At 34.8% G+C, this 26763-nt stretch overlaps 1 protein-coding gene across 2 annotated transcripts in view; it reads right to left on the bottom strand.

The window, feature by feature from the left end:
* DACH1 (dachshund family transcription factor 1) overlaps positions 1-26763 on the bottom strand; it is a 422811-nt gene that overhangs the window by 246264 nt on the left and 149784 nt on the right. For both annotated transcript variants that reach the window (XM_004468151.5, XM_058276592.2), the window contains exon 2: positions 4871-4986. In XM_004468151.5, coding sequence (XP_004468208.2) covers positions 4871-4986 — 116 coding nt within the window. The remainder of the gene's footprint in view (positions 1-4870; positions 4987-26763) is intronic.

Below are 26763 nucleotides of genomic sequence, written 5' to 3'. Positions count from 1 at the left end.
AAAGGAAAAAAGAGGACATATTACTTAATTTTTTTCTTCCAGAAAAATATAAACAAGAACATGAAATATTTACAGGTTAAATATACTACCATGAAAATGTACAGTGATTAAATCTCACAAATAGCCTTGTTATACAAATGTATGAAAACACATACATTCGAAATAAACATAAATGGTTTGAATAGTTTCTCACATTTACTCTTTGAATAAGGCATTCAGCTCCCCTCAGCTCATAAACATAGACATTTATGTTTAATTTATTAGTGAAGATTTTCAATTCATTTGTGGCTGCTTTACTTGTGCATTTTTCTGTTATTCTTACTTATGAGTCTTCCCATGGAATATAATGTACTTATTATTAAAAATTCTTAACACACAGTCTCAAAAAATGAAATTTCTCCTGAGAAGTTAATATGTTTATATGCTTTAAAATATTACAAATGGTGATATTACAAAAGGAAGCAGTCTGGATTCTGTTGCTCTTGAGCAATATTTATCAGGAAAATAAAGAACATAAACTTTGAAAATATGTTTCTGAATTTAAAAATCCACATGACAGCATTTCCCTTCAATTAAAAAAAAAAAAAAAAAAAAAGATTAACTCTGGATTTATCATGCTCTGACCCAGTAATTTTTTCCGAAATGAAAAAATTACAATTTGCTAGGATTAACTTTTTAAAGACAGTGCATGTGCATGTACAATTACTTTCTTTACCCTGAATTTATATTTATTATTTGTCTATGTGGTCACAAAAACAGAAAAGACATGTCTGAGAAGCAAAAGTGTAAGTCATTCATTTATTTGATTTGAGCGTGTGTTAAAAAAAGTGTTTTAGGTACTGAACAAATTTTCTTTTAATGTTAAATGAAAATATTTGGTACTCACCGAGTTACTTCTGTATTACTTACATGAAATTTGTATTTCAAAAACAGCTTGCATACTGCCCAAAGCATTAAATCAGGAAGTTAGCCAAATACTCTATCCAAATTATACTCCTGGCACAAGAGGAAAGTATTTTGAATTCATAAATAACCCATTCCATAATTGTAAAATAGACATGATTCTATAAAAAGGTATGAATGTTATTAGAACTCCGTTGCTAGGAGCAATTTATTTCAAACTTGTATTTATTATCAAAAATGATTTATGACAAGTGCTCAGTCCAAATAAGTGTAGTGAGCACTGCAGGAGGTATTGGGTTGTGAGTCTCTACAAAGAGCCTTCTTTCTTTCATTAACTTCAACTTCTGGTTGCTATGGTATCAGTGACAACCATAAATTTTGGGAATTATCACTATCTGCCCACATCCCTTTCTAAGGTTACACACAAGCACACTAAAACAACCAAAAAAACAAACAAGTGAACATACCATAAGCAATCTCAAATTTTTAAAAAAATTATAGACACCTAAATACATAATATTATTGGGGCTGGGGAAGACATTGTTAAATGTCATATTTTCTTTGAGAACACAGATGCTTCTAAGGAAGAATATTTAATTTCATTGTTGAGTTGTGGAGGGGGAAGGATGAAGGAATGGAAAGAATGGCTAGGAAAAATATTCTTTTTTACAGGGTCAACATGGCAACTTTGAAGGTAAATTTGTATCTTTTTCTGCTTTTCAAATGTTACTACTTGGTGTACAAAGGTATGGGTCAACAAGCATAAATAGAACACAATTGTATCTTGGAATGGATTTAAAGTTTGGGTTTTTTATTTTGTTTGTTTCTTTATTTGCTTTTTGAAGTGTGTTTGTTGGTTGGTTGATTTTAGAAACATGATTTCCAAAACTTGTTTATATCAGATACCGATACATAACATAGATTCAAAAAACAAATTTTTTAAATCTAAATTCACAGATCCAAAATTTAGTAGAAATGTTATCAGGCTATCTTTCTTAATGTCGAAAACACTGATATTGCTGTTAAAAAATAAAATTAATACACTTAACCTTCCCTGCCTCAAAAAGAAAAAAAAAAATTTTGTTAAAAAAAAAAAAGAGCAGCAAATAGAAATAATCTAGTATATGAGTCTATATGTTCATATTGAACCAAATTCTCCCAACACACTCAAGTAACCCTGTGAGAAAGTTGTTACACTCCTTTGAGAACTCTAGGATCTTTTTTTTTTCTTTTTTTTTCTTTTTAAGGCAGTACCAGAAATTGAACCCAGGACTCCATACATGGGAAACAGGAGCTCAACCACCGAGCTATATGTACTATCTCTGGGATTTTTTAAAAACTATTCACTTTCCAATTACTGTTTTCTAAGAGTCAATAATATGTCTCCAGGAAATGGAGATTTTTATATAGTATTTCCTAAAATCTAAACTTCTCCATCTCCAGATATTTCATGTTTAAAACAAAAAGAAATTATATTGACTACATTAAGGTAATATTCATGAGCCACACTCAAACTTCTGGCAACCTCAAATCTTTGAAACAATGTCTACAAGTTGAAAGTAAGTAAATAAGGCAGTAGTGTGCTCCTCAGCTTTGTCATACAGCCTTTCACCAGACTCCATCATACAGTGAACTAAGACCCACTTTCCAATCTAGTCTGTTTTCCTTGTGAGTGTCCATTTCCTCACCCTTTTCTAGAACATGACTGCTTAAAGTCTTTTTCAATACAATGCTTAATAAGTTTGTCAGAAGTCTGGTTTCTGAGTTCACACCACATCAGAAACAAACAAATAAGCATGTCTGAGAAAAATGGGCATTGAAATTTAAATAAAATAAAATATATAAAATGATCCTACTTCAAATATGATCATCTATGATGATCAGTCAAGTTTAAATTACTGTCAGTGTCTCTGTTCTCAATGCCAGGGAAGTGTCTAATGTATTTTAGATAGAGGTCGATCAAAAATAGCTTAATACCTTTATTTTGGAATATGAAACTTTATTATTTAGAAACCCCACTTACCCCAAAGTTACTTGATGGTGATAATTATGTGAAGTATTGGTATACTTTGATTCTGATCACATCATCTTATTTCATCATTGCTTTGGTAATAAAATATTTATTATCTTCATATTAAAAGATTAAAAGCTGGCTAACAATATGAAATCTAAGCTTCCCTATTTTACTATAATAATCTAGAAAAGAATACTTTCTCCCATAGATTAACTATGTTTAATAACATGTAGAAGTCAACAAAAACTTACCAAATACAGAATAATGATTATAAAAATTATCAGATTTTTAAATCCCCAAGACAAAATTTATTGAAAAAGGTTAAGGCAATGATTAGGACTTTCTTGAGTCTGTCAACCATAAAATATATAAAACGTCAAGATTTTAGTTCCATCTCATCTATATGATACAAGAAATCCAAAGTTTTAAATTAAGAAACTTCAGTATTTCATTAAATATAAGCAGTAAAGGCATAACAAAGCATCATTTATTTCTTTTCCACATCCAAAATTTGGGATTCGAATTTCAGGCAGTAGGATTCAGTTTGTGGAGAAACATGAATAACTAAACAAATAGAAGAGATGATATGGGCCCCACAATAGGGTCATTTTCAACTATTAATTTCATTTTTCTGCTTCTCAGTTTTTCTTCTGTAAATTTATCATAAAATACAATTCAACGTAGGAATTTAAATTTTCCATGATTAAGACCTTTGATAACCTACTATTAAAAGTTAGTAAGTATATAAAATGAACAAATAGTTTCAGATTCAACTCAAGCAATGTTTGGTAAGTGTCCACAAAGGTGAAGGACATTTAGATACTGTCAAGAAAATAAAAGGTAAGCTAGAAATAATCCTTGTCTTCAGAGAAAATAAAAGGTAAACTAGAAATAATTCTTGCCTTCAATGAGTTTTCAAACAAATAAAAATTGTGAAATCAGGTAATCCATGATTACATTAGAGCATCCAGCAAGATAAATGTTAAAGAAGAAAAAAATAAAAATTTATATGGGAGTTAAGGAACAAAGAAAGAAGTTCTTACTCTTCTCATGACAGATTATATTTCCTTCATTCAGTATATTACATGACAAGTATGATTTACATGTATATTTCCTCAGTAATCTTCAGTATATATACAAGGAGTATATACTGAGGGCTATCTATATGTGTATTTTTTATGTATGTATATTAATGGGTATACTTATTATTATTTCAATTTGCAGATGGATCTGGCTCAGTTACCAAAAAAAAAAAAAACATGGAGAGGTGGGCAAACGTGTAACTAAAGGAAAGAATTAACACATCCAGTTGGTAAAAATCAAAATGAATTTCTTTTGCATGCCTTGCATTATTAAAGTTGTTTATGATTTGGAACTTAAATAGTCAAGACTTCTTTTGCTTATATGTTTTCAATATTGTAGCAATGAAATGTCCTTCAAGTGTTTCTAATGGACATTTATTCCCATTACAGTTTGAGAAAAACTTAGGAGACATTTCCAAGTAAATGTCTGCATCTGACATAGTCAGTTCTCATTTCTTTGGCTGTATTTTTCTGTGTCTGAGGTCCTATGGAATGAGAAATAAATTTAGAATCAGATGACCTGGGATTAAATAACAACTGAAAGTGATCAGCTGTGTGACCTTGAGAAAGTCACTTACTCTCTCTGAGCTTTAATTTCATAACAGCAAAACTGGGATAATACTTTGTTGTTTGTTATTGTTGAGGTTTCATTGTAATAATTCCTATCACTGAGCTCAATTGAGTTTCTTCGATTTTATTTTAAAGAAAGATTATGGTGTTAAGAAAGAAATTGTCATCAGTAACATTATCTTAGCTTGCACAAAATATAATTGATGCAGATAAATGTGTGTGCAAGCATAGATACATATAAAAGCTATGGTACTAGCTGATTTTTAAAATATTTTTGGTGTAAAATAAGTAAAACTCTTACCTGTTGGTGGGATTATTCCAGGAGACATGAGGCCAGGGACAGAATGCGGCATGATATGTGAGTTCTCCGGGGAGGTGACACTCTGAGTCCTCTTAGGAGGCCTTCCAGGTCTGGAACTGAAACAAACAAACAAAAAATTTTTACAATTAAGCTGTTGTCTTACACATCATTTCAAAGTTGTTTCAAGTGGTAACATGGACTGTAAATAAATTTGTTTCAAGGACGGTTGCTTTTGCAGTTAGATGTAATAGACTTCCATCACTAATTAGATTACATGCTGAATTCATTTTCTTCATTGAAGATCAGCCACTCCTGATGCATAATTCATAGCCTGCACCTCGTTACCTGCTTCTTCATATTAATATCTATACACAGTTTGAATTGCCTCGTTTGCATATGCTAAAGTTCTGCATGCAGCCTTCAGCACGAAAATTATGCACTAACTTGTAATAATTATTACAGTCAGCCTGCTATTGATTTATGAGACTTTTAAAAACCAAATATGTGTAGTACTTGTAATGAATGATATTTTAAGGTTCTTCAGGAAATTAAAAGGCAATGGCTGCCTAAGGAAATGTTCTGCTTGTTTGATTTAATACTACAGTTAGCTGGGAGGTGGAATGAAAGAGTGATTCAGACCTATAGCACATTTTTCGATGATATGTTTTATTACTTTGCACTGCTAGCCTGATATCTAGATGATAAATGACAATACATATCTAATGTGTGAAAAGGTCTTGCAATTTCTTTATTTTTTGTCATTTAAAAGATAAGTCAAGTTATCATTTAACCCTTATTCTATTTAAGTGAATAGCCTCACTAGGTTGCCTTATTTTTTTAATATACTAAAATAAAATGGAAAGGTTTAGTATTATTTGTAAGATATCATGAGAAACTGTTAGTATTGCAGCTCATATCTGCCATTAGGAAAAGTAAAAATACTTTGTGTTTTAGCAGTACTAGTCTTTTATATGCCTATTGCACAAGATTAACTTTTTCAATTATAAAAACAAAAGATGAAGGGAGACAAGTATTTCTTATCCTTGCATGACAATAGCAACAAGAATATACTATTAGAAATTTTAATAATAAACATTCTTAGCATTAAGGATCCACTTTCTGCCTCTTTAACATGAATGTGCTTTATTGAAATGCTCTTTTGTCTAATATGTGCCTAGCTATATCAAAACTGCTAGATATATCCTTCATGAGCAAGCATTTCCATGTTAACCCTAGCTGAAATCCCTTGTCTTTCTCCAGGAGATTCACTTTTATTATTTAGTATAAGTAATATACTTGATCATTTAACAAATAATTATTAAGTATTTGCTGTTTATCAGGCAGCACTGCGGAGGATAAGTTTGGAAGATGGGTTATAAAGTTGCCGCGGCCAGCAGCACATAAAGAACTATGATGAAAACTGTAATGTAGAAGTGCCATAAGAAAGCTGCAATCCCAATACTCACTGGAAGTTAGGCTAGATGAGAATTCCATGCTGAGGGAAGATAAGGTTTCAGGCCAGTGGAAACATTAGAAGAGAATTCAGAAGGATGAATTAGAAAAGGAGAAGTAAAACAGGAGAAAAGCACACTACAGTGAGAATTTGAGAAAGGAAATGTGAAAATGTCTGGATGTGCAGGGAGCAATTGAAGGAGGTGAAACAAGTCAAAGAAGGGGAGGAACAGACGCTGATGTTACTGGACTCATTGCCTGGGGCCAGGGCCTGGAAGCTTTTGCACCAGCAGGAAGTTTTCTGTTGTTGTTCTTGCCTGTTTTTGCTAACCCTATTAAACACTCTTCCCTCCATTTATTGTGCCGAAGTAGCTCTTTGGCACTTCTTATTCTTTAACATTACTTTTCAAATATCATTATACTCAAATATCATGTCTACAAGGATCAATCACCCATACTCTTACCTTTTGTATCAAGCCCTCATTTATTTTATTGTGACAGTTTTCCAAACTTTCAAGCCCTACCTCCAGATCTGTCCCATTCTATTATCTAGTTCATAGGACTCCAAGCTGATCCCAGGATTTTTCTAAAATGCAAATCTGATTATGTTTTTCACTAGTCTAAAGATAACAGTGTCTCCTTATTGGATTCACACTTCTTAGCATGGCCCAAAGGCCCTCCAGTACTCCACCCCTGCCTATTAGTCTAGTCTCACCTTTCTTTCCTTCATTCATGGCTTATATTTGACCCTATTGAATCCCTTAGCATTGTCCTGCATCACCTTAGCCTCCAATTACATACACCAATTTTAAAAATGTTGCCTCCTTTGCCATTGAAGATTTTTTTTTTTTAATACTACCTCAGTCCCTTTCCCATTTTTTATGTCTAAACCTGGCTTAAACGTAAACTTCCTTCTTGATAACCCCTTCTTCTGGTTAGTAATCCTTCTCTAAGCACTGTGGTTGCCCATGGTGAACATTATTATAGCTTCTGCTCCAAATGTAATAACCTGCTTATTTGTTTTACTTCCGAGACAATATGGCAGAAAGTGATGAAATATGTCTTCGCATCCTTGAAACTCAGTTTAGCGCCTGGCTCATTGTATGTATTTAAATTTTAAACCAGTTTATGAAGCCATTTCCCCAAAAGCCTCAATGACCTTCCTCATCCATTCCAGTAGTCTCAAAGATTCCAGGAAATGGAAAAGATGGCAGACATTAAAAATGTGCAACTCCTAATCTAAAGATAATGCTACTTTTATTTCTGACTTCCTGAGCAAGCAAATGGAGCTATTGGGAGATCTGAAGAAAGATAATATGGAGGAAATAGGAAAGGAAAAAGAGATTAAGATTTGAAATTTTAGTACTTTAATTTGTTTTGCTGTTGAAGGAAATGAAGCAGTTTAGCAGTAGTTCAGTATTCAGGCACAAGAGCTGTCCTCATGGCCCTCTGGAGGTAGGAGGCAGACTACAAAGTAGAAAGCTCCCTCACCCCAAATCTCTCCTGCCCAATCTATCCCCTTGCCTCAAATTCCACCAGTAGAGATGTAGTGCTTTCAGTCTAGGTGGTTTATGATCTTTTAAGGCCCTGCATTAAAGTGCAAATACCGGTGACTGGTGGTAACACCCTAAAGCCATCAAGTAACACCTTAGTGGAGATTACTTTACAATTAGGTGAGAGCAGAGACTGGAGATGTACACACACACACACACACACACACAGAATAGGGCGGGGTGGGGTGGAGGGATGGAGGGAGGTTAAGAGAAAAGATTTGAAAAGGTGTGAACATGACTATGGGCACCTTTCCTTGAAGTTACTCACAACCTCTAGACTGAGGGGAAGTTGAAATGTTCATTACTAATTATTTATTAATGAAGTCTATATATTTTCTTGACCCTTATTGACATGTCCTATACTGTACCCTTACTGCAGTTCCTTAATTGTAAGATAATTGAATATTTAAATTCCTTTCAATAGAGTCTTCAGGAACTTCCAAGAGATCATGTACAATGCTGTGGCGCCATACATAGGTTCAGTCTCTGAAATATTTGATCTATCAAGTAACCAGATGGTATGACCTTGGTCAAGCCACTAAACATCTGATTAAATCAGGATTAATAAAACTATTTTTTACTCTTTCTTAGAAACTGGTTATTCATAAAAAGAAAAAAAGAATGGGGGGGAGGGGGATTGAGGGTGGGAAGCCAAACAATTAGCATAAGTATTTCCTTTTGGAATGATTAATTGCCTCAAAAGTAGCCAACTTCAAGCCACCTTAACCTATAACAGTACCTACCTCCTCAGAGAATCAGAGCAAGCTAATGCTCTTAGTTCTCTTCAAAGCACATGATCTCACTTAAATAAGTAATCATCCTTAATAGCATGAATGATATTGAGGCAGGTTAGTATAGGGAAAGAGGGAAGGCAGCTGGGACATGTTGGGAACATGGCTGTGAGATCCCACCTGGAAACCCTCTGCTATTAAGAACAAAGCCCCAAGGTCCAGAGGATGGAGGAATAGAGTGTGGATTAGAGTGGACTTACTGGTGTTCTGCTGGGGAACTACTGTGCTTAGTAAGGGAAGAAATTGTAGTAGTGATGTGGATAGGGTGGCCATGGTGGCTGCTGATGGTCAGGAGAGGGAAGAAGAGATATGGTGGGGGGCATTTTCAGGATTTGGAGTTGTCCTAGGTGGTGCTGCAGGGAAGGATGCTGGACGTTGTGTGTCCTGTCATGGCCCACTGGGTGGACTGGGGGAGAGTGTGGACTACAATGTGGACCACTGTCCATGTGCTGCAGCAGTTCTCCAGAATGTATCCACCGGGTGCAATGGATGTGCCACAATGCTGGAAGAGTTTGTTGATGTGGGAGGGGTGGCATGTGTGGGGTGGGGGGTATATGGGGACCCCATATTTTTTTAATGTAACATTTAAAAGAAAATAAAGAAGAAGAAAAAAAAGCTTATGGCAGCACAATCAGACCTAAAAAGATCTGATATTGGAAATGTTAGATACAGAATATAAAATAAAAACATCTAAAACAGGGGTTCTTAAAAAAAAAAAAAAACAAAGCCCGAAAGACCAGGCCTAGCATTTGGAACTCCTTCATGCATCAAGGAGAAGCCCCAGATAACTCCAAACATTACTGGCCCCCTGAGAGCTAACAGGTGGAGCTACCAGCAAAAGCTGGGGACCCTCTCTAACATAAGGAAAGGGGAGGGGGAAAGGTCTTACAAAGGCTTAACCTGGGACCCTACACTGCCGTGTCACCCTGTAGTACACCTGCAACCCCCATCTCCAGTTGTGTACTTCTTTTTTCTTGTTTCTTAATAAACACTTTACTCCCTTGCCTACCCTATGGTGAGTTCTTAAATTCCTTTATGCAACACAGCCGAGAACCTAGAAGCCTAGAACCCAGAGCGTTCTGCTAACAATATCACAATTTAGGACTTGGGCAAATGTTTTTGCGAGCCTCACACACTCACTAGAGTGTGACCTTTACTATTTTCAACCACTTGAGCTAAAAAAGGACCATAAGATCTTAGAGATATCCAAATCCTTATTTAATACCCCAAAGATTTAAGAACTTACCCAGGCATACCCTTTCCTGTAGCTCTTAAATAAAAAGGCTTCTTTCCACAGACAGATTGCTGGGTGGTCTTCTCTCTTTGGTTTAATCACTAAATCAGTTTCATGCTAATTTGTGCCTTCTTCCCACAACTGTTTAATGTTTACCAACACATCCTAGCCCATTTATTGTGTTTATTCAGGGTAGAGTCAAAATCTAACTTAACAAAAGAAAACACAAATGATATAATTAAAGGCGCTCAGTTCATCAAACCAGTAAGAGGCATCTGAAATGGTAGGAGGGTCCTGTACATTCTTTTCAATCCCCAAACTTCTCCATAGCCATCATCTGCTGCTAATCTCTTCAGCAGTCTTTGAAATTATGTTCAATTTTCTTGCTATCATAGATAGGGCAGAAAAACAAGTAAAAACCAGAGAAAGATTGTGATGGCTACGAACTGGAAAATGTCAAAGTACCTGCCTAAGAGAAATTTCATCTCCAAATCCTGCCTGAGTAGAGAAAGGAAATGTCCATTTGGTCATTCATTCATTCATTCACTCAAGAGTACAGAGCTAACTGTTCACCAAGTAATGGGGCCAGACCATTAGGGTGGCAAGAATAAGGTCACACTCCCTGTCATGAAAAGGAGGATAAAATTAAATAGCCTGTGGGGGACATTGCCAGCAGAAAAATACATGGCAGCAAGTGAGAACTGACTTTAGGCCTGGAATTCAAACAAGCATTTAGGGGTGAAGGCAGCTCACTAAGCTAATCTATAAGAGTTCATTTACCCTCTCCAATTTTTCACTCCAGGAAAGTTCCAACTCTAAGTTTACATTGTGCATATTTTTTCTAGTAAACTACTTCTCTGAAGCCAATATATAAGAACTTCAAAGTTAAAAATACATACACACAAATAAACTCATTTTTTATTGGAAAGATAAAATTGCTTAATAATTTAAATACTCACTTGAAGATTAGGAAGTGATGTTTATGATAACATGGGAAAATGCTTATGTTCGAAGTATAATAAGCATGATGCAAAACTGCAGAAATGGACAGAACAGGGCACAGAAGAGACAGAGAAATCAAGGGAAGCAAGCAATTATACAAAAAGACTATAAAGGAACGTAGTAAAATATTAAAAGTGATTATCTCTGGATGGAGAATTACATATTTTTTTTCAAAAGTTTCTCTTTTATATGCATACATTATGTTTAAAATACAGAAACAGACTTTGGAATTTTATTTAATACTTCAATAATTTTAACCACATTTTTCAGGGAATTCATTGTGACCCTATTTTTCAGGGAAAACATGATCCTGGCTAAACTTTATCATCATCTTATGTTTACCTCTATCCACGTATCATCTGGGTATAATTTCTCCTCTTAATCTTCCTTTCCTTTCCATTTCACTCCAAACATATCTGCTAAAAAGCAGATATTTATATGTAAAAATGTTATCCTTTGTGAGGACTATAAAATAAGTCTAAAAGTATGAATAACCATGGATATCTTCCAGATTACATTAAACTCAGGAAATAGATCCATCAATGCAATGACTACAAAGGACTTCCCAAGATTAATGTATGCATATCTATATTTCACCAAAAGAGGCTGCTGATATGTAAGCCTCAATTTATAAAATGGGTGGTTTTTCCTTACATTTTTACTTGTTCCTTCCTTTTTAACTAGTTAGTCGTGTTTTTTTTTTTCAGTTTTCTGAAAGTCAACAACATAAATATCCCAAGAAATTTATGATTACCTTTACTTTCCCTATGCATGGAGTGTTTTTCTATATCTGGTAGAACACTAAAGGATACATTACTTTTTGATATAATGACAAATGTGAGTGCTTTCTCAGTCTCATACCCCACATTTTTTTGGACATTTAGTGTTCCCTGGATAGCTGTGTGTCCCAAACGTGTACTTCTCACTACAATTTCATTGTGAATGTACTCATCGAAGAGATGTTTTTCCACAGCCACCCAAATACAGAGTTCCACGGGCAGGTACTTAAAATTGTCAGTATCTGACACTTGAAAGGTACCCTCATATTACTGGTTCATGAGCATAAAACACAACATTCTTTCAACTCTTTATGTGGTAGACAATTCAGTATGTTAACTGAACAAATAAATATATGAATATACAAAATAAAATGTTCTCTGAAACGATTTTAAATAAACTTTTTAAAATGGTTTTGTGGTAAATGAATTTTTTAAATGTTCAGTTAAACCTATTAGACATACATATGTTTTGTGGAACAACCTGACAAATTCCCAAAGCTTTTACTATGCTAACACGCATTACAAATCTCCATGAATGTGGTATAATATGCATTTCCCAAACTTATTTCATCACGAAATCTGCTTATTTCCTGAAGTTTTGCTTGTTTGTTTAGAGACTCATCCTTTAATGGAGTATGCTCTTCCCAGTAGAATGATTTATATTCAAACAATGGAAATTCTTCATCTCTCATCTCTCAACTTTACTAAGACATGTTCCATGTATCATATATCACATGAGAATTGTCACATGAGATGTATTCTCCAGGGACCTGGAAAGAGAGATTCACATATTCTACCAGAGACTAGACAGTGTGAGTTTATCCTCTTACATCCCATTGACCAATATATCCTGAGTTGCAATTACCTATGGATATAACTGCATACAGATTTGACCACAGACTATCATTCAAATTGCATACTGGACAATGTAAGAAATAACTGGGTCAAAAGGAAATGTTTACAAAGCAGACTGCCATCTAACTTGAAATATTTTAACCAATAAGTAGAAGAAATAGAAGAATTGATAATTGTTCAAAGCATAAGTTTAATGTTCATAAACGGTGTCAAATAAAAAGCAAATCTGGGCTTAGTAAGGAGAAACTGTGGTCAGTTGAATTATGTACACCAATTTAGATATATTCTTAATCTTACTGATAGGATGGGTCTTAATCTGGATTTCCAGAGGCCTCATACAGAGAAGGCCACAGGGAGAAGTACGAATCTGGATAGAAAAAAAGAGGACATTGCCTTACGATATGATGCAGAGATGCCAGCCAAGCAACTCCAAGGACTGCGGCAAGCCAACACCGGAATACTACTGACCCCAGGAGAATGCAAGCCTTCTAGCTTCCAAAACCTTAAGACAATAATTTCCATTGTGTAAACCAACCCACTATGAGGTATTTGTCATAGCAGCTCAGGCAAACTAACTCAGAAATTTTATTTGAAAGGGTTATTGCAAAGAAAGGGGCTATTGCAATGAAAGAGGAGACTATTGCAAGAGGGAAAACACTCTGACAATAAGGTCCACAATCATCTGAAGAATTAGGTAAAAAAGGGTGTTTTCTTTCATAGAAAGGAAAGAACTGGGTGTAGTTGGATGAAAGGTTAGTATGATATGTGGGTAGATGTAAGAATATTTTATGCTGAAGCAGCCTATTTTCTGGGAGGCATTCTTAAAGTTGAGGGATCTGGGGTTAGAGAGAAGCATAATAAAGTTTTGGTTAATAAGCATTTTGTTGTTTGATCAGGGGTGACAAGCAGTTCAGCTAATCATTTACAAGGCAGAGAAAGGGAATTTGGAGGGTCTATGTCTGGCCTGGTCATAGGTAAAGAAGAGGGCGTCCTTGAATCTTATTTGTCATATAGGGAAAGGTGGTCCTTTGCAATAAGCTGTTATCTGGAACACGAAGGATAGAGGGAGATTTCTTAAAATTCACTGTTTTCCAAAACTACAGGCTTGGATAAAGATAAACATTATTAACTGAATTCATCAGTAACAACAACAAAAAAATAAGAGTAGAAGCTAGCTATGCTGGTAGTGAAGAATTATTGTTGCCTCTGACTTAAAAACTCACAGTCTAGACCTGAAGTAGTACAGGAAGCTTATTTAATGCAAACCTGTTTCAACTGACAAAATGTCTCTTGAGTTTTAAAGTCCGTTGGCGTTAACTAAATACTAAATAAGGAATTATCCCAAATAGGAGATAAAAGCTATTTCAATGAGATTTAAGCTTCTCTAAAACACCTATACAATAAGGGTTAACAATTAATGACTACCTAAAATACTAGTCTCTGTTTGATAGCATATGTATTTGGGCTAATTTAGCTCTTGAAGTTTATAAATCAACCTCCCCTTTTTTAGAAGCTATATAAGAAGGCTGTGTTAAGAACATTCTCTAAAATCCATTGAATATATTAGTCATAATAATCTCAGAAGGAATTAGTTTAAGACCCCTTAATTTAGTGAATATCTTTTTGAAGATTAACTTATATCAAATCAGAGTTCTTGGTTGTTCTTGTCTCAATGTGAATTCTTTGTATCAATGGTAAAAAATACCTTATAAAGCAAATCAAGTGATTTATCAACAAAAATATATTCATTTTCTGTGAACATTTTGCAAGAACATTTTGCAAGACTAAAGAGTTTAATTCTGTTTTAACTTTTAGTAAAGAGATATATAAAGTTTACACTATTTTTACCTCACTGTAGACATCATTCAATATACATTCACAGGTATATTTATTTCTACCATATAGGATTCTATTTGCAAATTTCATCTAGTGACATTTACCCAGGTAGCTAAATATTTTTAAACTTCTAATATCCTTACAATTTTCTCTTCTCATAACTTTTCCAAGCCATAACTGATTCTAAGCACAACACATCTGTTTTAAAGTTATTTGTAAATGTTAACAAGACTCAAACGAGGGTCAAATCCCCTGAAATACTAAGAAACAACTATAAATGCTTTTCTTAAAAGTTTTGGCAAGAATTAATACTCTATTAGCTTCTTTCCCACAGTTTCTACCACACCTCAAAACCACATTCTACAAAATTTTAATTTAATATTAAAATATATTCCAACTAAAGCATATGATACCTGTATCAATTTTTATACAAACTATGTATTCCATAATCACAGAAAAAAAGCTTTATTTCTTGTAATATTTCAATTTTCAGTTCAAATGCCTAGATCTTCTCTGCAATCACTATTGCCTATATTTTGTTTGAAACAAATGCACTGCATTTTGTCTTTTAATCTATTCACATACATCAAGACCCTTATCATAAATGTGGAGTCACTATGTTTATCTATATTCTGTTTTTGCAGATCAATTTTATTTTGCCCCCAATATACACATATTGCTTCAATATCAAAGAAATACCTAAATTTCTTTTTTTAGGAGATGCCCTAAATGCCCTCTGAAGGCCTTCTCAAACGTTTTTATTTTATTTTGGATAGTAGATAAAATAATAAAATAATATCATTATGTTATCTAATAATGAGGCACTGTGCTAAATTCACTAGGTGATCTAACTATTTTAAAACCCATAACAAACCTTTGATATAGTTACTATTATTATCTTTTCTATTACTTTACTGATGAGGAAGTTGAGACATAAGAAAATAAGGAGTCTTATCCAATATACCACAAATAAATAATGATAGAACCAGATTGTGAACCAAGGCCATGTTAGTCCAGAAGCCAAGCCCTGGGCACCAGGGAATGCTTCCTCTCTAGCATATTTATTTGTTAATTTAGTCAGTAAACATTACCTGAGCATGCTACTGTGCCTGCCCTTATCATATGTGCCAGAAATTATAAATAAGGTTCTGTCCCTGCCTTCAAGGAACCCATAGTCTATTTTGTATGGTAGATGAGAATATAGAAAATGACAACAAATCTTGTTCATTTAAATCCTGTGAATGCTGCACAGGAGTGCGGTGGGAACACCATCAAGGGGATGTCTCAGGGAGGATGAAGTGTGAGCAAGAAGGATTTAGTCAACTGAAGAAGAGGAGAAGATGCTAAGTAAGGAACCATACATAAAAGGAAAAGCAACCACTTGCCTCCTAACCCCCACTTCCCTGGCACTGAAGCACACATACACAGGCTTCCTAATGATATCTTGAATCACTCGAGCCCAAGCTCATCTTTCTTTCCTTAGAACTTTAATATCATACAGTCTAGCACATAATCATTCTTTATAGTTTTCTAATCATATCTTTGCATATTGTCTTCGTGTTTTTAAACTTAAGAAATGTGTTAGACATGTGGGAGGCACTGACCTTTGGTCAAATCTCTATTGGACCTCATGATTTTTTTTTACCTATATCCTTCTTGCAATATCATAATTTTAGGATTTAATAAAAACACAATTTGTGTTATGCAATCAACCATACAGACTAAATCTGAATCTGACCAGTAACTAATCTATCTCCCTTTCAATATTTTAGTGTAACAGAGGTTTGTATCAGAGCAAGGAAATTCATTAAATACTTAATTTTTATTTCATTCTTCCATAATAATTTATAACCTTAAACTTAATCACGGCTGTAATATGTGTTTTAATATACAAGGTGAAAATGTTTTATAAAGACATTGGAGCAAACTGACAATAAGGAAGAAAAAATTATAGTAAGTATGCATCAATCTTTTTTTTTAAGATTTATTTTTTTATTTATTTCTCTCCCCCCCCCCAGTTGTCTGTTCTCTGTGTCCATTCACTGTGTGTTCTTTGTGTCCACTTGTATTCTTGTCAGTGGCACTAGAAATCTGTGTCTCTTTTTGTTGTGTCATCTTGCTGCATCAGGTCTCCGGGTGTGCAACACCACTCCTGGGCAGGCTGCACTTTTTTTGCATGGGGCAGCTCTCCTTATGGGGTGCATTCCTTGCACATGGGGCTCCCCTACGCGGGGGACACCCCTGTGTGGCACAGCATTCCTTGCACACATCAGCACTGCACATGAGCCAGCTCACCACACATGTCAGGAGGCCCTGGGTTTGAACCCTGAACTTCCCATGTAGTAGGCTGATGCTCTCTGTTGAGCCAAATCTGCTTCCCTGCATCAATCTTTATGTACTAAATTGCCACAATAGTAAATCTATGATAAAGTATATAAGTCTACCCCATACCTCCCCAGCCTCACAAAACTTTGGTATAAATATCTTCACATATAAATCACAACTGCAGAAATAATAGTTATCTTTATAGTTGAGGGAAGGCCCGACATTGCAGCCGTCCAAGTGCACTACAAGACACGGGACTATGAGTAAACTCTAGCCCCCACATGCCCTTGAGTAAACTCAGGGATGGTCTTCAAAGCACTGAGTCGCGGGGCGAGGGCAGTGCGCCACGCCGCCATTTCATCTCCTTCCGCCATTTTGTCTAGTAAATCTATAGTTACCATATATAGACATATTGCTGTCCCAACCAATCAGATAATATTTCCGCGTTCACCCTGTATAACTCCCCTCCGCTACTCCTTCCCCGGACTCGCTCGCAGATCGCGCATAAGCCCCGCGCCCTGGCGCCCCAGCTTCTGCCAATAAAGCTGTCTACCTCCCCTGGCCAGTGGCTTGCGTGAGTTTGTAGCGCGGTCCCCCTTCGCTAACTAGCAGCCCCGGCCAGCAGTCCCCGGCGCACGGCTGGTGAGGTGTGTCGACAGCCCGCAGCTCGCAAAGGCGGTGCAAGGAAGGCTTCCAGCAGCCACCTCAGTGGCAGTGGCGGAGAAAGCGAAACCAACATCCGTGCCGGCTGCGCGACACCCCCCGCCGGCATATAGTAAATCATTGATCCTTTGAGATTAAGTTTCAAATGAGGGTTAAAAACAAAACCTTTTAAGTCAGGATTTAGGAAATCTTGTCTTCCTGCTCGTGAAGGCAGAGGTAAGATGGCTGGCTCAATCTAAGATACATGGTTTCAACCTCCACTGACAAATTATTTGTATGCTACCTGTGGAGAAAATGCATATAACTAATTTATTTGAAAAACCTGTTAGGAAAAAAAATACATTCAACATTCTCCTCTACTGTGTAACACATGGGGAGCTGTCAAGCTTGTACACAGAGATTCAGATACTGAGCCCAGAATTCAGAGACCTCCTGACAACTTTTTGTTATTCCCAGGGGGATTCTAGGTCTATGAACTAATGAAAGGATTATATTAAGACAGATAAAGGTATGCTATTTCCAGCCTGCAGAGATTTAATAACATGCTTAATTTATTACCTGACATAGATGTTACATAAGCACCAAACATTGCTATTAATATGATTTACATTAATTGAATTCTATTTAATACTTTATGAAAGTGTTTTCTTTAATGAATGCCCTTTTAATACTAATGATAGATATTATAAGAAATTATGATATAAACTGCCTGGACGAAAGAGACGGAAAAGACATCAGCAACTGTCCTTTCAAACTTGAATAGACTTCGTTTTTTTCATGGGATTCTTTCTTTTGGAATGCTATACATATCCTGCTTTTATTTTTTATTTTTTATTTTTTTTTTTTTTTAAAGATTTATTTTTATTTATTTAATTCCCCTCCCCTCGCCCGGTTGTCTGTTTTCTGTGTCTTTTTGCTGCGTCTTGTTTCTTTGTCCGCTTCTGTTGTAGTCAGCGGCATGGGAAGTATGGGCGGCGCCATTCCTGGGCAGGCTGTACTTTCTCTCACGCTGGGCAGCTCTCCTTACGGGGTGCACTCCTTGCACGTGTGGCTCCCCTACGCGGGGGACACCCCGGCGTGGCAGGGCACTCCTTGCGCGCATCAGCACTGCGCATGGGCCAGCTCCACACGGGTCAAGGAGGCCTGGGGTTTGAACCGCGGACCTCCCATGTGGTAGACGGACGCCCTAACCACTGGGCCAAAGTCCGTTTCCCATACATATCCTGCTTTTAAAATCCCAATCACTATGCTAATTTCTATGTACCCTTATTTATTTCTTTATAGCTAATTTATAGTCTAAGATAGTAAAAATATTGCCTTAATAATTTGTTTAAATTGACTAAATAATAACATATTTAGAGCTGACATATTTTTATGCACCAGGCATTCTTTTAAGCACTATATATATATAGTGCTTAATATATATATTTCCTTTAATTCAATAAACTTCCAAGATGGACAAAGTACTATTTCTACTTCATAAATATGGGAATTAAGGCAGATATGTTAAAAATACAGCAGTACTTAAGAATAAGGTGTAGATTTTCTTACTCATTACTTCAAATGCAAAATCTCTTTCCTTATTTAAAATTTGTGCCCAATCATATTATAGAGGGGTGTACATGAGATATCAGACATTATATTATGATTTCTTAAAGCAGAAAAAATGAATTACATATTCATTACATAAGTCAATGTCTTAGAACTGTTTTTGAGAATTTTTGAGAATTTCTGATATTTAAAACTCTGCCTGAGTCCAATCATCAGATGAAGCATCCCAAAGTCTGACTGTACAGCTGATGACTCGCCCCAGATGTTCTCTCCTTCCAAAGTTACTAGAACACACAAACATGTTTTGAGCAGCCACTCAGTCCAAAGGCAGATGCTAGAGTCCATAACAGATCCAAGGACGAAAAAATGCAATCCTTTCTCCAGAAGAGGGCTTCTTATCGGTTAGAATAAACAGTTAGCCTTGACCCTAAGCTGCAAGTGATTCTTAAAAAAGGATATACTTTCAGGTAATATAAAGAGGGACAGCCTTTTGAGATGGGCCTTGAAATATGGAATGAGTTTGAGTGATGGAGATAATGTGGGAAGAAGGCATTGAAAGAAAATGGCAAAAGTCAAGGGTTCCAAGGCAGAAAATATGGAGAGCACTGGGGAATGGTGGGTTATGGTCACAAGGCATACCTCACCTACACAAAATTATCTAGGACATTTTCATGGATTCGGTAGTTTTGTGTTCTCTAGTTCTAGCTGTATCCCAAGGCCTTTGAGTAATGACCAGGGTTTGTTTTTCTGAAGCCTTCCCCCACTCTCTGATACTGACAGCAGTAAATTGTGTGTGTCCAGCAGTGTTGACTAACTGAACTGAAAGGGATGAGCTGGGTAACTGTAGAGTATACAGTAAAAGGCAAGGTAAATATTGAGTGACTATTATGGGGGATTCAGCAAAGTACAAAGTATGATGGAAGTAGAACATTCATACTAACAAAGTGATAGCATGTGAAGGACAGTGACTCACAATTTGGTAGGTTTCATGAGATTCGAGTGAATAGTAATTCAACAGTCATTGTCAAAACGATTAAAAATAATAAGATGTAATAATTACGCAATTTTCTATGCAATGGCCATTATGCAAAGTATTTTGACATGCATTATAAGGTTTAATTATCACAATAATGCTATGAGATAGATATTATCATTATGCCCACTTTACAGATGAAGGGACTGGAACTTGCAGAAAAAATAAGTAACTTGCCTGAGACCACTCATTTAAAGTAGAAGAACTAAAGGGGAAATCCTGTCTGTCTGGGCTGAAGACGGCTCTGAATTGCCATGTTTATCATAAAAATGTTTCACCCTTCCTGCAAGAAATCTACAACATTGGAAGTAAATAGCAGTGCATTGATGAGATGATTTTTGAAATTCAATCCCAAGACTGAATTTCGATTGAAATGCTCTGCCTAGAATGTTCTTCACTGGCATGTCTCTGGCTTCATCTTTCCTAACTGCACATCTAATGGCACCCTGTCCACATAATAGTTTCCTCTCTTGAGGTATTTTTATCCTCAGCATTGTTCAGAAATACTACATATTAACTTGTTTATTGGCTGTTATCTGTCCTTGCATGCTCTATGAGGGCAGGGATTTTTGAATGTTTTGTTCACTGCTGTATTCACAGCATATAAAAATAGTGCCTGACACAAAACAGAGACTCAATAAATATCTATTAAATGAAAAAGAATGTTATGAGTGGGTGAAGGAAGGAATGGATGCTTATTGCTGATCTATGGCCACCTGAATCTACATTGTCTTAATAGCTATTTTAAATACCTGAAAGGCTGGGATCATGATATATCAGAGTGTTTTGTATAGTGCCAATTTGATAATGATGATAAAGTGGAAGGCTGCTGAATTATTGCCTTCTTTGCATTATCCTACCTCTAACTGAATACTCTGGATCTGTCTTTGCTCTTCAAAATGATGTGGTTGGAAACAGAATAATCCATAAATTTTTAAACTGACAGCTATCTGTGGAGCTTGAAATCATACCCAAAGTATTCTATACCCGAATATGTACATTGTTTTAAATTGGTTTAAAAGTCAAGGCATATGTACTTGGAAATTCAATTCATATTTCCATAACAAGATATATATAACTAATCATTTGATTTAATCTAGGCATCTAGGTTATCAAAAAATAAACCATTCAGACTAAAACAGCACAATTTATTCTCATGGATTCTTGCCCTTATGTGCATCATTACATATGAAAGCCCTAAAATATTGCATTTCATTGCATTTGAAGGCTATGTTATTCAAAAAATGGTGTCAGGACAATTTGTTAGCTCTTTGAAAAGTTGGGATTCGATTTTTATCTTACGCATTTAGTAAGTAGATTAAATAATTACATATTTTAAAATTAGAAAAGATGAAAACTATCCATGAGATAGAAAAGGACTTTATAAGCATGACACTAATGCCAGAAATTATTAAGTTATTAAGTTAATTATATGATTGATATAATTATCTATATAGAAACCAAAAACATTTTCGGAAAAATAATGCTGAAAATAAGTTGCAAAAAGGGAAGACATACATGCCAAAGACAAAGGACTATTACCCTTAATTTATAAAGCAAACAATGAATAATTCAATATTAAAAAGGCAAAAGAATATGAATAGGGAAATGGAGAAATATGTAATAATTTATAAACATAAAATATATCTACAATCTCACTAGTTAGTTTGGAATTAAAAATCAAATACATAGTATCACATACTGCCTATCACATTGGTAAAGGTAAAAATATTCTAACACTACACTGGTAGAAATAAATATATAACATTTCTCAAGGGGCATTTAGCTCTAATTAAAACATGAAATACTCTTTAGTATAACAATTTCAATTTTATAACTCTAATAATTCATCCTAAGGAAATAATTAGACATAGAAAATACATAAAACGGGAAACGGACTTGGCTCAATGGATAGAGTGTCTTCCTAACACATGGGAGGTCCACTGTTCAAACCCAGGACCTCCTTGACCCGTGTGCAGCTGGCCCGTGCGCAGTGCTGATGCGTGCAAGGAGTGCCCTGCCAAGCAGGGGTGTCCCCCACATAGGGGAGCACCACGCACAAGGAGTGCACCCCGTTAAGGAGAGCCGCCCAGCGCAAAAGAAAGTGCAGCCTGCCCAGGAGTGGTGCCACACACACAGAGGGCTGATGCAGCAGGATGACACAACAAAAAGAGACAGAGATTCCTGGGTGCCGCTGACAAGAATACAAGCAGACACAGAAGAACACACAGCGAATGGACACAGAAGGCAGACAACTGGAGGGGTGGGGAGAGGAGATCACTCTGCTAACCAAATTTTACAGCCTAATATATAAAATTGCTATAGCTTCAGTATGTGTCAAAATGTTCACTGCTTTTCAACAAAATTTTTCAAAGCAATGCTTTTTTTCTTATTCCTGAATTCTCACTGCTAAAACAGCTATTGCATGGCCTTAGCTTAAATTTCACATTTTCCATTATGTTTTCTATTCACTATTTACTTGACCTCCTAGGACTAATGCACTCTGAGATTCTGTTTAAAGTGTGGGCATATGTGTATACAGACATATATTTTAGACACATGCTGGCATTCTCCATACTTGCTTTAGTCAATTGGCCTGGCAAATGGATAAAGGTTAGGGAATAAGAAAAGGAAAAGAAAAAAATTGATTTCAGTAAAAGCTAGGAGACGGTCCTGCTGTTAAGACGGCAAAGTCAGGAACATATATTGGAAAATAAGCACCTTTAATTTACATGGTTACATTTCAGAAAGTGTTCAGGCCTAGACCTGATAAGTGCAGATCTACTAATTTTATAATATTGTGGGAAAGAAGACGTCCTTATCTTGTTTTGGACTCCTACAGATTTAGAATGAATAATACAAATTTCATATTTGGAAAAAAAAATGCAAATGGATGCCCTCAAACTTTTCACATTACTCATCCTATCTTAGTTTTTAATTGGTCAAGAGAAGTTCAGAGTAAATTAACTTTTAATAAGTTAAAAGTATAAACCATTAATTTTAAGTTTAAATTAACTCCAGTTAATTGAAAGGCTTCTAAATTTTAACTTTAACTAGTGAATTATTTTCTAGTAACATCCCAAACTATAAATTAAAAAATACAACACAGGCACAGTACTTAACATTTAAAATTAGTTTTGCTAATAGACCTTTATCAGCTCTCTTTGATCCTAAAGCTTATAGTAAATACTCAATAATTTGAAGAAGGACTAAAACATGCATGCAAGTGGGAATGAGGTACAAATGAAAACCTAGTGGACTGATAGAACAGCAGTGCTATTTTCCAGAAATACAGATTCATTTATATAGTTTTTCATAAATGGTAATATATATATGAAATCAATATAATAAATATGAATTCTTATTATTACTATGTGATCAAGACATTTTCTCAGATAAGGATATTTTTAAATATAAGATATAATAATTTAGTATAATATTTTAAAATTATCACATTTATTATAATCAATGCATGTAACTTTAGATGCAGTTGTTTTTAAAAATGATTATATTTTACAAGTCTTCCCATAACATGACACATATCATGTTGTATCCTATTACAAAATATTTTCTATGTGATAACTCCCTTGTTCAGATATAGACATGAAAGTCACTTAAACATGAAAACATGGAATCCAGAAAATAAAATGACAATAAGTGATAGAACACAATGGAGATTAATATCAGATAGTTAAGGAAGCACACAGGATTTGCAGAAGAAATTTAATATACATGCTACGATGATGAAGTAGAAATAAAATAAAAAGATGCAAGGTTTCAGTGAGGTCAAAGGATGAAAAATTTCAGAAATTATTTTGTGTGCAATGATAACATATTGGTAAGGAAAAGAGAAAAGTGAGTTATTCAAAGTAAAAGTAAGGAAAAATCAAGGTTTCAGAGGGTGATGTCTGTGATGTTTGCTTGATTTCATACTATTTCACAGTGTTTTATTATATAGTTGTTTTTAGACATGAGAACCTAAATTCCTGGTCCTCTCTTCTCTGGCAGCACTGCAGAAATTTTCATCATCTATGAGATGACCAAGTGCTATGATGCACACCAAACCTAGCCCCTCCAGCTCCATAACCATCATTAATAACACAGCCAACCCCACGTTATATAACTATATGTTTGTGTGTGTGTGTGTGTGTGTGTGTGAGATGTTTGTACACAAAGAGTCAGTGGGAAACCTGCTGTTTCTGACAGATGACTCCTGCTCTCCCACATCTTTTTTTTTTACCAAAATAATGGGTTTTTTTAAACAATTATAAGAAAAACTAGGCAAAACCTTTTTTATTCCCATTCTATTTTTTAAATAAAATTATTGTGCTAATATATATACACAAAGCATTTCCCATTTTAACCATTTTCAAGTACACAATTCAGTGGTGTTAATTACATGCACAATGTGCTACCAACACCACCATCCATTACCAACCTATACTAATCTAAGCTACAGCATTCTATTTTAAAAATTAAGCAGGGCACAAGAAATTTATATGCTAAACTGAAATTAAAGTACTTTTGGAAAATGTAAAATAAATTCTCAACTTTAAAAAGACTCTAAATTGCACATCATTTTCATATAAATTAAACTGAAAACCATAGTGAATTTAAATATACATTTCTTGCAAAACAATTTTCAAAGTTTGCCATCAATGAATTATTTTCTTGATTAGCTTACAGTCCTATGAAACAGGGAAGAAAGAAAATAATTCTGGGCTTACATAAACAGCTACTTTCAACAGCTTAGCAAGAAAACATTAGCAAATGCTTTGCATCTTATTTACTTACAGCAATCCTATAAAACAATAAACCTCTGAAAGCAATTACTTTAAATTTATTTTTCCTCCACATCGGAGCAAAATATATTGTCACACAAAAGTTACCATTGAACTTGTATAATAACAGAGATTTATTGAGACAAGGAACAATGCTGATTAAAAAAATAATAAAAGCATTGATATACACCCTAACAACTTTCTTGAAATACATGATAATAATTATCTTAGGAAAAGGTGATGCTGACAACAGCAAAAATGATGCCACCAAATGGAGAGTTAATTTTATTTTAAAGGATTAAATCATAAATAACATCTTTAAAATTAGTGAGAAAAAAATAGATCCCATCTAGAGTCAATTTAATCAATTCACGAGGATTTTGCACAAGAGAAAAAATTACTAGACCATAACAATCCAGGAGGTTATATGAGAATAATATTAAAAATCCATGCCACTTTTATTCAAGAATTAATTAGGAAAATATATGACCAGGTTTTCAAATATCTGTTTAATCCTACTCTAACATATAAAATGCCAATGTCCACCTAGGTTTTTTAAAACAGTAGTTAGAATTCTGTCACTTTTGAAAATGTTCTCTTTTCAAAAATTCAGGTCTAAATAAGAACATGTTCTCTACAAAAATTCACCTCTAAATAAGTTGTTTACTTCTGTGGCATATAGTATCTTAGCAGAGCCAATGCCTAGTAAATCTTTAATAATGTTGACTAATAAATGCTACTATTTGTTCTCAATTAGCTGCTGCCATGCTAATTGCATAGCAAGGTCCATGCTTTCCTGTAGACAGTATGAGAGAAAACACTTTTCCTCATTGTAAGTGTTCTTCCTCTTTTATTTTGGACTTGGCTGTAGGACTCATTTTGACCAATGGTATGTGAGGACACACGACCTAGTTTATAATGGAGAAGTCAAGTAATTGATATTGATTGAATTCTACTGGACAAAATATTTGTATGAACCATCCCACATGCAAAGTGCATTTTTTTTACAATGACTAAGATGCATTTTTTTACAACAGCTTCTTTAAAATTCTAGCAGATAGAATATTTGCAAATATTCATATTTGAAATGATCAAAACAGTGAGGCATAATTTCCCAATATGTTTGCGATTTCTTTCCAGCATCATGAAATTTAGCAGAAATATGTGATACGATCTTTTGGACATCTTCCATCTCAAACATGCTAGTTTGATATAAAAATAAAACCAATTTCTCCACAAAAACGTTAAGATATAATATACCATAATACATTCCTCATGATTTCACTAGCTAGAATATATATTCAGAATAATTTTATTTGTTTATGGTAATTTTTCTTCTACTACAAAATCTTTATTCTAATTTTTTTTTCTGATTAAAATGTACATTCTTATCCAAGGTATTGCATCAGTTGAGTAATGTTAAAAAAGCATTCTCATATGAGGATTCAGTACTATATGTTCTAGAGTTCTTTGTTTTCTTTCAAATTGAATTCTCACATTTATGATGAATCTGTTTCAGCAGTAAGGGTTTACTTTGACTACTTAATTTATTTTGAAGACTTTAATGATAAAGTATAATTTCTTTTAATTTCCCTAAGAAATTTATTTCTCACATTTTTTATATTAAAGACTTGGAGAGATACTAAATTTGAATTCTATTCTCCCCCACAGACTTTTTCACATTCAATTCAATACATATTTATTGAGCTTCTCTTCCTGTAGGGAAATTTAATAGGTTAGAGAACCTCAAAGAAGGTTAAGACATGGCCTGTTCCCTCATGGAACCTACAAGATCTAGGGGTCACAGACACATACATATAAAAACACACACATGTACCATGTGGTAAGTTATGTGTAATAAAGGTTTAAACTACATGTTTTGAAAACATTCTTGAGGACATGCAACTTGTGCACTGTACAACCTGGCTTAGAATGGCTCCTTGTGCTCGGATTAAGACTCTACTGTCACCATCTTGAAATTCATATTTTTTATTAAGGGGCCCCACATTTTCACTTTGCACTGAGCCAGTCCTGAGTG

This window comes from Dasypus novemcinctus, chromosome 15 (genome assembly GCF_030445035.2).
Source record: "Dasypus novemcinctus isolate mDasNov1 chromosome 15, mDasNov1.1.hap2, whole genome shotgun sequence".
In the NCBI taxonomy this organism is placed as follows: Eukaryota; Metazoa; Chordata; class Mammalia; order Cingulata; family Dasypodidae; genus Dasypus; species Dasypus novemcinctus.
The sequence above is the reverse complement of the archived record's forward strand: the minus strand, read 5'-3'. Positions and strand labels throughout refer to the sequence as shown.